General features: G+C 46.3%; 1 protein-coding gene across 1 annotated transcript; it reads right to left on the bottom strand.

Annotated features, from left to right (window-relative positions):
* Nucleotides 1–2,433: 2,433 nt before the first annotated feature.
* LOC108527419 (transmembrane protein 231-like) lies at nt 2,434–10,169 on the bottom strand. The gene is given in 6 exon segments (XM_017868687.1): nt 2,434–4,047; nt 4,400–4,453; nt 4,456–4,503; nt 7,315–7,396; nt 9,416–9,559; nt 9,892–10,169. Coding segments are annotated over 6 exon segments (600 nt in total). The 5' UTR covers nt 9,982–10,169; the 3' UTR covers nt 2,434–3,865.
* Between the last annotated feature and the right edge of the window lie 1,128 nt (nt 10,170–11,297).

The following is an 11,297-nucleotide window of genomic DNA, read 5'->3' as shown; positions in this document are numbered from 1 at the left end:
GCCGGGCGTGGTGGTAGGCGCCTGTAATCCTAGGTACTTAGGAGGCTGAGGCAGGAGAATTGCTTGAGGCCGGGAGGCGGAGGTTGCAGTGAGCTGAGATTGCACCACCGCACTCCAGCCTGGGTGACAGGGAGAGACTCTGTACCCCCCCCCCCAAAAAAAACTCCCCCTTACAAATAACGGTAGAGCCCAAGCATCTGAAAAGGATGACACATTTCGAGGTCTTGTTAAATAGTGATGGGATCTTAATCGAGAACTCCCTGCTGCTGGGAGAAGAAATGAGCAGTCTTTCTTGGTCGTGGTTTGACAAGATAAATTAAGATTCTTAACAACGGTCATAAGCTTTTTGGATTGGTAATTCCTTTCTAGGATCTATCTTAAGGAAATAAACCAGAAACAAGGATTTGTGTACAGGGTTCACATAAGTGTTGCTCATGATTTTGATATTCATTTTTTTGAGACGGAGTCTCTTGTAGCCCAGGCTGGAGTGCAATGACGGGATCTAGGCTCACCACAACCTCCGCCTCCCAAGTTCAAGTGATTCTCTTGCCTCAGCCTCCTGAGTAGCTGGGATTACAGGCGCCCGCTACCATGCCAGGCTAATTTTTGTACTTTTAGTAGAGACAGGGTTTCACCATGTTGTCCAGGCTGGTCTCGAACTCCTGAGCTGAGGTGAGCTGCCCGCCTTTGCTTCCCAAAATGCTGGGATTACAGGCATGAGCCACCGTGCCCGGCCTGTTCATGATTTTTAAAAAGTTAGAAATAGCGTATAGAACAGAAAGATGTGTGCCAGAAGGCCAACCATGATAACTCTGGGTAGGAGATTGGCCGGCAATCAGTATTTTCCTTAGGATCATGTAATTTACATTTCCTTAATCAGCATTTAGAAGTTATCTGGCCAGAAAGATCCAAAACCTCTTTACAAAGCATGAATAAGGAGGGGGGAAAGGATGTGGAGGATAGGGTAAGAGGGAGGCAAAGAGATAGAATTGCTTTAATAAGCTGCAAAATGGGCACTCAGTGGGGCATTAGACAACTCACTTGCTTTGGCAGCAACTGGACTAATCATTTGGAAGAATTAGGGATTTCTCTCCCACAAAAAAATTCAATAATTATCTCAAATATGACTTACCTATGGCTTCAGCTCAGTTGATAAAATCCTGTATATTTCTTACCTTTCTTCCTCCTGCAACTATGCTGTGTGTTTCAGTTTCAGAAGCTACCAACATATGCTCTGTAAATAATTTGATATTCACCGGACACAGTTGTAATTTTCCAACCAGTGGCTTCCATATGCCATGTGGATTCCACTAAAAACTAATATACTTGGGGTTGGACCAGGAAATTTTTGCCAAGGAGCTAACAAAAGCTCCAAGGTCTTTGAGCAGAGCCCTGGCAAAGCAAGGCTGTTGGTGAGTAACTCGGAGAAGTGTGCTCAACTTCAGCCTTCCCTATTCTTCCTCCCTCCAAAGCCCTGCTTCAAAAATAGCTAATACAACCTTCCATGTTGAACATTTTAATTAGAAAGCTACAGAACAGGCCGGGCGCGGTGGCTCAAGCCTGTAATCCCAGTACTTTGGGAGGCCGAGACGGGCGGATCACGAGGTCAGGAGATCGAGACCATCCTGGCTAACATGGTGAAACCCCGTCTTTACTGAAAAAAAAATACAAAAAACTAGCCGGGCGCGGTGGCGGGCGCCTGTAGTCCCAGCTACTTGGGAGGCTGAGGCAGGAGAATGGCGTAAACCCGGGAGGCGGAGCTTGCAGTGAGCTGAGATCCGGCCACTGCACTCCAGCCTGGGTGACAGAGCGAGACTCCGTCTCAAAAAATAAATAAATAAATAAATAAAAGAAAGCTACAGAACATAACGGATTCTTTATACAAGTTTTGCATTCAAATAATTTAATAAAATGCAAACCAAAGTTTATACATACCTTTAGTCATCTTTCCATGTTTCATTACCTTTTGGGGATTTAAACCACAAACAATTTTTCATTTCAGTCTTAAGAGATGGGGCACACTGGCTCATGCCTGTATTCCTGGCACTTTGGGAGGCTGACACAGGAGGATTGCCTGAGGTCAGGAGTTCAAGACCAGCCTGGGCAACATAGTGAGAACCCCAGCTTTAAAAATAAATAAATATCGGGGACCGGGCGCAGTGGCTCAAGTCTGTAATCCCAGCACTTTGGGAGGCCGAGACGGGCAGATCACGAGGTCAGGAGATCGAGACCATCCTGGCTAACATGGTGAAACCCCCATCTCTGCTAAAAAATACAACAAAACTAGCCAGGCGAGGTGGCGGGCGCCTGTAGTCCCAGCTACTCGGGAGACTGAGGCAGGAGAATGGTGCAAACCCGGGAGGCAGAGCTTGCAGTGAGCTGAGATCCAGCCACTGCACTCCAGCCTGGGCGACAGAGTGAGACTCCGTCTCAAAAAAAATAAATAAATAAATATCAAGAAAAAAATTTAGGCATCTAAAATAGCCTGAATATTAAAAAAAGACAACGGGGACAGTACTAGGGAATTCCTCTGCTTGAATACTTCAAAATAGCTTTGTTTCCAAAATTGTTTTTAGTCAGCCTAAAGGAAATGGGTGCTGGAGATGAAAAATGATCTCCAAGGTAAACTGAGGCACACACTGAGGGGTATGCTTCTGGGTGGGCATGAAGCATGGATCACAGGGGCCATGTCCTGCCAGTGGTAATGACCTGCTTGGGATCAGAAAGCAGCTCCGTCTGTCCTTGGAGGAGACTGCACGTGTCCTCAGGAGATGAAGGGCTGCACAAGCCGTCTTCCGTGTGCAGAGGCCCCTTCCAGTCATCTCTGCTCTTGCAGACACTTGCTTAGCCACGAGGGTAATCCACTGAACTGCTTGGCATTCTGCTAGTGGCCAGGCTGGACTGGCCTCCAAATAAACTTGTGGTTGTCAGGCAGTGGGAGCCAATCCCAACACCAACTCCTGTTACCCCTGTCCTTTGCAGGAAGGGGGAGGGCTGACAAGGAGGAGGAGGGCCAAGTGCCCAGGCTGTTGGGTGAGGGCCAGAAAGAACCTGTTGTAACAATCCTTTCTTCCCTCAGTGCTGCTGAGGGGGCTGGGAATGAAACAGCCCCTCTGACTTTAGCCTGCCATGAGGGGCACAGACAGAGGGCAAAACAGGGCAAAGAGCCAGCCACAGTCGGGCAGGGATCCAGGGCTGCTCAGCTGAGCTGATTACAGATGACTGACTGTTGGGCCAAGGGAGATGGACAGTCCAAGTGTCCTTCCAAGTGTCCAAGTCGCCTTCAGCAGCCACCCCTCATGCCTGTGCTAATGCGGCCCTTGCCCTTGGGCCCTGCCCCTCCAGGTCTCCAGTTAAAGGCCTCAGCTCTGGAAATCAAAGCTCTGAATGGGAAATGGAGATGTCCAGGGGTGCAAAGTGCTAGTGATTGGCATGTTTGTCACAAGAGAACCCTGAAAAGAGTAAGAGTGGCTCACAATAGAAGGAAGAAATGCATAGCGTGTTTCTCAGTTCAACAGAGGAAAAGTCTCTGCTTGACCAGAGATGGGACTCTTTCCAAGATGTCTGAACTGACTGCAATTTTCTCCTGAAATTCAACCCTAAGGCAAAGAAGAAAATCCAAAAAAGCTAATTATAGCCTCCAGGAACTCTCAGACCTTTCCACAAACTAGTCCTTGGTGATTCTGCAGGATCTCTGAAGATACAGAACTTGTGTAGAGCAAAACTGGAAAGAACGGTTGTCTCTGAGGGGAAAAGCATACAAGCCCGCATGTGTCCTCCGGGCTCTTTCAAAAGGTCCTAAGATGTTCCCAGAAGATGAGAATGAGGCAGCCACGGTCCTGCCAAGTCTTCAGAAATGGCCTTCCTAGGATAAGTGCTCCTTACACATTTCTCCCTGGGGCGTCGCTGTCACAGGGATGGTGGTCACCACCTGATTCTGAAACATGAAGATCTTGATTCTTTCAAACACCCAGAGGAAGATAAGCAGGATGCTGACATACTGCACCCAGGCGAACTTTACCATCTCCCAGAATCCTGGCTGATAAGGACAGACAGTTAAAGAGTTGAGGACCACATGGTATAAGTCAAAGTAAACTAAGGTTTAGGCCAGACAGGAAATGGCAAGAATATTTCAAATACTCAAGATGAAAGGAATAATGAAAGATTATTAAATAATAAATATGGATGATTCTGACTTAGAGGAATGGCTTAGAAAGAAATACGAACAGGAAATGATTCCCCCCCTGTATAAAGAGCAGACTCAGTCATTTATGTGGAGATACAGTGCTATAGCAATTTCCAATCAAACGTTCCCACATCTGTTTCTACTGGCGACAAGTTTGGAATCTTTCCTTTTTGGAAGCTGAGTTACCACTGCCTCTCTAACAGAAAGGATATGATATGGTTTCCACAGGATATTGGATGACAGCATTAATCACAAATGGAGTTTCATGGCTCTGCCCACCAGCCAGAGTAAGCTGGAGTCATTCAGGATGGTGGCAACTGCAATACAATCATTAACCATGAATCCATGATGGGGACAGCCTATTGGCAAAATATATTGAGGGCTATAAAAATACTTTTTTTTTTTTTTTTTTTGAGAAGGAGTTTCGTTCTTGTTGCCCCAGGCTGGAGTGCAATGGTGTGATCTTGGCTCACTGCAACCTCCGCCTCCCGGGTTCAATCAATTATCCTGCCTCAGCTTCCTGAGTAGCTGGGTTTACAGGCATGCGCCACCACGCCCAGCTAATTTTGTGTTTTCAGTAGAGACAGGGTTTCTCCATGTTGGTCAGGCTGGTCTCGAACTCCCAACCTCAGGTGATCTGCCCACCTTGGCCTCCCAAAGTGCTGGGATTACAGGCATGAGCCACCACGCCTGGCTATAAAAATATTATTTTATTCCTGTGGGATATTCTGTACTTCAGAACTGANCCTGCCTCTGGCGTGCTCATTTGGGTAAGAGGAAGCCAGATTTCCCCCTTGCAGGGGTTGAGATCCAGGCCCCCTCCCCTACAGTGTTTCTTTTCTTTCTTTTTTTTGTTTTTGAGAAGGAGTTTCGTTCTTGTTGCCCCAGGCTGGAGTGCAATGGTGTGATCTTGGCTCACTGCAACCTCCGCCTCCCGGGTTCAATCAATTATCCTGCCTCAGCTTCCTGAGTAGCTGGGTTTACAGGCATGCGCCACCACGCCCAGCTAATTTTGTGTTTTCAGTAGAGACAGGGTTTCTCCATGTTGGTCAGGCTGGTCTCGAACTCCCAACCTCAGGTGATCTGCCCACCTTGGCCTCCCAAAGTGCTGGGATTACAGGCATGAGCCACCACGCCTGGCTATAAAAATATTATTTTATTCCTGTGGGATATTCTGTACTTCAGAACTGAAAGAAATCATTAGAAAGCATTAAAAATTGAGTGTACAAAGTAGATTAACAAATAATTTGTTAAGATATTTGTCAAAAAAATATTTGATATGGTTTGGCTCTGTGTCCCCACCCAAATCTCACCTTGAATTGTAACAAACCCCATGTATCAAGGGCAGGACCAGGTGGAGATAACTGAATCATGAGAGCAGTTTCCCCATGCCGTTCTCATGATAGTGAGTTCTCACGAGATCTGATGGTTTTATTTGGGGCTTCCCCCTTAGCTCTGCTCTCATTCTCTCTTCTGCCGCCCTGTGAAGAGGTGCCTACTGCCAGGATTGTGAGGCCTACCCAGCCATGCAGAACTGCAAATCAATTAAACCTCTTTTCTTTATAAATTACCCAGTCTCGGTATGTCTTTACAGCTGTGTAAGATGGACTAACATTTATATTAAAATATGTCAAAAACTTGGAAATGGTCATGTGATCATCTACAATTGCTGAATGGCTAACTGAAAGAATAATATGTTGCCACTCTAAATATTATGTTTGGCTGGACAAAGTCACGCATTCTTGTAATCCCAAGGATCTGGGAGGCCAAGGTGGGAGGGTCACTTGAGGCCAGGAGTTTGGGACCAGCTTGGCTAACATATCGAGACCCTCTCTCTGCCAAAAAATAAAAAAAATTAGCTGGGCATGGTGGCACGTGCCTGTAGTCCTAGCGGCCCAAGAGGCTGAGGTGAGATGATCACTGAAACCACAGCATTTCAGGTGACAATCGGCTATGATTACAGCACTGCACTCCAGCCTGAGCATCAGAATATGACCCTGTGCCTCTTCAAGAAAAAAAATTAGAACTTTGTAGCAGTGGGGGAAAATACTTTTATTACATAGAAATACAAATAATTGCCAGGTACGGTGGCTCATGCCTGTAATCCCAGCACTTTGGGAGGCTGAGACGGGGAGATCACGAGGTCAGGAGATCGAGACCATCCTGGCTAGCACGGTGAAACCCCATCTCTACTAAAAATACAAAAAATTAGCTGGGCGTGGTGGTGGGCACCTCAGCCTTCTCCGGAGGCTGAGGCAGGGGAATGGTGTGAACCTGGGAGGCGGAGCTTGCAGTGAGCCGAGATCGTGCCATTGCACTCTAGCCTGGGTGACAGAGTGAGACTCCATCTCAAAATAAAATAAAAAATAAATAAAAAAATAAAATCCACATAAGAATAAAGAGTGAAAAAAGTAAAGAAAATATCAATTTCTTGGGCCGTGATTTTTAGTTTTGTTTTAGAATTCCGTTTATTATTAGAAAAATGCTGCTAATGTATGACATGAAATCAGAAAGCAATACTGGATTTGCAGTAGTCTTCCTTGTGAAATGTTTGTGTATAGTCTCCATGATGTCTGGTTGCCAAGTAACACTGTAGATGCCTTTACAGAAAACCTGTCACTGACCAGCCAAACGAGCTGAGTTAACACATGCCCTGGCCTAGAGCTCTGTAAGGAATGAGCACACTGTGCCTTCTGGCAGGAAGCAGGGGCACTCCTGTTCTGCTGCAAGACTGCTAATGTGTGGAGAGTCACCCACGTCCTCTGCTTCTCTCTGAAAAGCATGAACAGCAATTTGTCTTTGGCATCTGTTATAGGTGTGGTATGGGGAACAACTCAATTAGGCTTATATATTTTAAAAGGAAAACCATCAAGCCACTGGTGGGAAAATGATGGCATTTAACTATCACTAACCTTCTGGACCATGGGATGCTGGAGGGGTGGGGGCGGTCCCAGGTCTGAAGATGAGGACGAAAAGGACAAATCCTGGACAGCACATTTGCTCCCATCGTTGAGCATTCACAGGTTTTCACATTTTATCACAAGGGTTCCAATTCTGCTTGTCTCTGTTGCCCCCACTAACCTTGAAAGTCCTGAGCAGCGGCTGAATGAGCTCTACCTGTGACTCACCGTTCCTCTCCTGGTAGGCAGCAACAATATGGGTGAGGTCGTAGTCATAGGCAAAGGGGATGGTCCCATTGATCACGGATACCTGGGACACAGGAGGAGGATGTGGTGTAAGCACCTAGGAGACTCCTCCTCTCTTCCTTCTACCCTTCTGCCCACCCAGGCTGGTCCCACAGAGCACCCTCTCGTTCTTGGTGGCCTACTGCAGTATCAATAATCTTCTCTTCAAAGATGAATAAACTCTCTTGCAACAATTTAAGTTCATTTACTCTGTCCTTCCTTCTGCGGGGATGAAAATAAGTGGTCAGTGTCCATGTTTCATAGGTTTTAAAGCTACTTATAAAATCTCTCTCTGCTGGATGTCATGGCTCATGTCTGTAATCCCAGCAATCTGGGAGGCTGAGGCAGGAGGTCTGCTTGAGGCCAGAAGTTCGAGACTAGCCTGGGCAACATAAAGACCCCATCTCTATCAAAAAAAAAGAAAAAAAATCTCAATAAACTAGGCATTGTGGTGCCTCCAGGAGTATGAGGCACAATGAGTCATAAGTAGGCCACTTCACTTCAGCCTTGGCCACAGCGTGAGACTCTAGTTTTTTAATTAAAAGGTGGTGCAAGGGCAGGCACAGCGGCTCACACCTGCCAGCATGTTGGGAGGCCAAGGTGAGTGGATCACTTGGGTCCAGGAATTTGACACCAGCCTGAGAAACATGGCAAACCCCATCTCTACAAAAAATGTAAAATTTAGTCAGGCATGCTACCATGCACCTTAGTCCCAGCTAGCTGCTCAGAAGGCTGAGGTAGGAGAATCACCTGAGTCTGGGGAGGTCGAGGCTGCAGTGAGCCATGATTGCGCCACTGCACTCCAGCCTGGGTGACAAAGCTAAACCCTGTTACAAAAAATAAATAAAATAATAAATGAAATTGTTTTAAAAAAGGTTAGGTGCGGTGGCTCATGTCTGTATTCCCAGTACCCTTGGAGGCTGAGGTGGGAGGATGGCTTATAACTGATAATTTCCCTTTTCATTTTCCAAAGTACAGCAGCCCAACTTCTATGGTCCCCACTGTGATAAAATAAAGGTGAAGAATGAGTGATTAGATGCATGAGTTCTGGACACAGAAAGTTCCTGGCTCTGTTATACTTTCAAGATTTGAGCCTTTGGGAAAATTAATCGCTATAGGCCCCAGTTTTGTCTTCTGCAAAATGAGTTCATTCTTTAAACAAGTATCTGTGAACTTATCATGTGATAGGCAGTGTGCTAGGCACGGACGTGATAGTGTATGAGATGCCATTGCTGTCAAGCCTGAGGCAGACAACAAATAAACACATAAACACGTGTCCTGAGTAGGCCATGCGGCAGGAGGGAGACAGTGGCTGAGAGATGGTGGAGGGAGGGGCTGCTACTGCAGAAGCAGGTCAGGGAAGGACTGTGCTTGGCGATATCTGAACAGGGACCTGAATGGCGTGGTCAGATAAGCCGCATGGATGCCTGGCAGGGGAAATGGCAAAAGCAAAAGCCCTGAGGTGGCAGCCGCTTCTTGGGTTTGAGGAACAGCAAAAGGCCAAGGTGGCTGCAAGGAAGCAAGGGGACAGCAAAGGGACCACTGGCTGGAACGCTGGGAAAGGACACTGCAGGCAGCTCAGAGGTTGCTGTGATGATTAAAGGAGATGATACACGTAAACCCCGCACTCAGGGGTGGCATATGTTATGGGTTCAGTAAACTGTCTAGTAGTATTTCTGAAGTACTTTACATGAACATTTTACATCATCATTTTACATAATCTCTTGGAAACACATACTCCAAGTGTGTGTATGGAAGAGAGAATATGTGCGTGTGTGTGTGTGTGCACACACGCACATGTGTACCTAAAACAATAAACAATTTAGTTATTCAACAAACACAGATTTTTTTTCTCTGTCTCCCTCTAGGTGTAAATACAGGTGTCTCTTCACAGCCTGAAAAGACTTCATGGCAAGAATTTCTCAGAAGGCCCCTTGAAAGCCACCTACAGAGAAATGTTTCTACTTTTATTCCCCTCTTCAAAGAACTCGATGAACAGTAACACACAGAAACAAAGGAGCTGGACCATGAAAAGCGCCCTTACGTTGTATCGGGCATCTAGGCCACCACAGCTCAGTGGCTGCTTCTGCTGCAGCCTCAGGTCTCCGTTCACATATAACTGGGATCCCGGGACAGGAAAGGAGGACTGGAGAAACGCCATGCTCTGCATCACGAGGGTCACCATCCTCTGAAATCATTAAAAGAACCAACAGTACCAACCGCCATCAGATCTGAAGGGCTCTGGGTGCTAAGAGTCACCTGTCTTGGCTGAAACCTAAGGGGCCCTCACATACCTAGCGTAGCCATGCAGGAAACACTGCCTAGAACCTTCTGAGCTCTTAACAGCCCATATCAGTTAATATGACTTTAGTGAAAACCATTCGATTGGCCTAAGTTAAATCCCGAGCTACATGGGGAAGAGGGCCTGCTACACTGTGGGTCTTCTAGAAATCAGAAGAAGGGCTCTGGTCTATTAAAAAGACACAAGGGAGAGGACGGCCTCCCAGTGGACTGACTCACGTGTAATTGATAGGAGAAAGTCAGGATGAGTTGCACACCCAGAACGTGCTCCGCGGACTGCAGGGGAAGCTCCAGCTTAAAATGTAACATGTCCGTCTTCCCATCCTGGTTCCTGTCTTCTTCTCTAGTCTAGGAAACCCAAACAGGGCCAGCAGCCCTGGTCACTAATGAGTCTGGGAGGAATCCACATCACTTCTGTACATACACAATGACCCACTGTCCTGCTGTACACAACAGGCATTCTCTCCCCCACCAAAAGAAAGAGGAAAACAGACAGATGTAGGTGCATTAATACTGGGGAGAGACACAAAGTGCATGGCCCCTGAACTTCATATCCGAGTCTTTCAAATGTTCACTGGCCAAAATAAATGGGCGATAACAAAAAACATCTGGATAGCATTTGTGTCTTTCAGTTGTCTCATTTGATCTTGTTTATTTTGCACTGTCATTTTTTCTTTTTTATACACATGCCTGAATTTGTATGGAAATTTTAAGTAGCACATCAGAATCGTCTTCTATGTCTCTAGAAGTCAACTTGTTAAAATAGAAAAACACCTAATCCTAATCATTATGCACTCCCCAACAAACTCAAACTCAACAGAAAATCACCAAGCTCTATCTTTTTTTTTTTTCTAAGCCGGAGTCTCACTCTATCGACCAGGCTGGAGTGCAGTGACGCAATCATGGCTCACTACAACCTTCACCTCCTAGGGTCAAGCAATTCTGCCTCAGCCTCCCAGGTAGCTGGGATTACAAGCACCCACCACCATGCCCAGCTAATTTTTATATTTTTAGTAGAGACGGGGTTTCACCATGTTGACCAGGCTGATCTCAAACTCCTGACCTGGAGTGATCCGCCCACCTCTGGCTCCCAAAGTGCTAGGATTACAGGCGTAAGCCACCGTGCCTGGCCTTACCAAACTCTATTTATAGATTCTGAAACCACAAGTGTCTTTGCTTCAGATTCTTGATGTTAGATCTCATCTTATCATTCATGTCAGGACTCGAAAGCCTTGTGCATCTTTTAGTAGCAATCAATGAAATGAAAAAGGAAGCTATGTCAGATAAGCAAAGCACTAAAACTGTTATCTATTTGATAAATTATGGGCATGAAAGGAAAGAAGACAAGAGATCTGTAGAGGAAAAAAGACAAAAATACAGCTTATGAAGCATATGTAGGCAGTGAAAAAAAATTGGTGACCGGGTGCAGTGGCTCAAGCCTCTAATTCTAGCACTTTGGGAGGCTGAGGTGGGCAGATCATGAGGTCAGGAGATCGAGACCATCGGGAGGCTGAGGCAGGATAATGGTGTGAACCCGGGAGGCGGAGTTTGCAGTGAGCCAAGATCGTGCCACTGCACTCCAGTCTGGCGATAGAGTGAGACTCCGTCAAAAAAAAAAAGAGAAA

This window comes from Rhinopithecus bieti, unplaced genomic scaffold (genome assembly GCF_001698545.2).
Source record: "Rhinopithecus bieti isolate Rb0 unplaced genomic scaffold, ASM169854v2 scaffold_2574, whole genome shotgun sequence".
NCBI lineage: Eukaryota > Metazoa > Chordata > Mammalia > Primates > Cercopithecidae > Rhinopithecus > Rhinopithecus bieti.
This window is presented reverse-complemented; position numbering and strand designations above follow the sequence as displayed.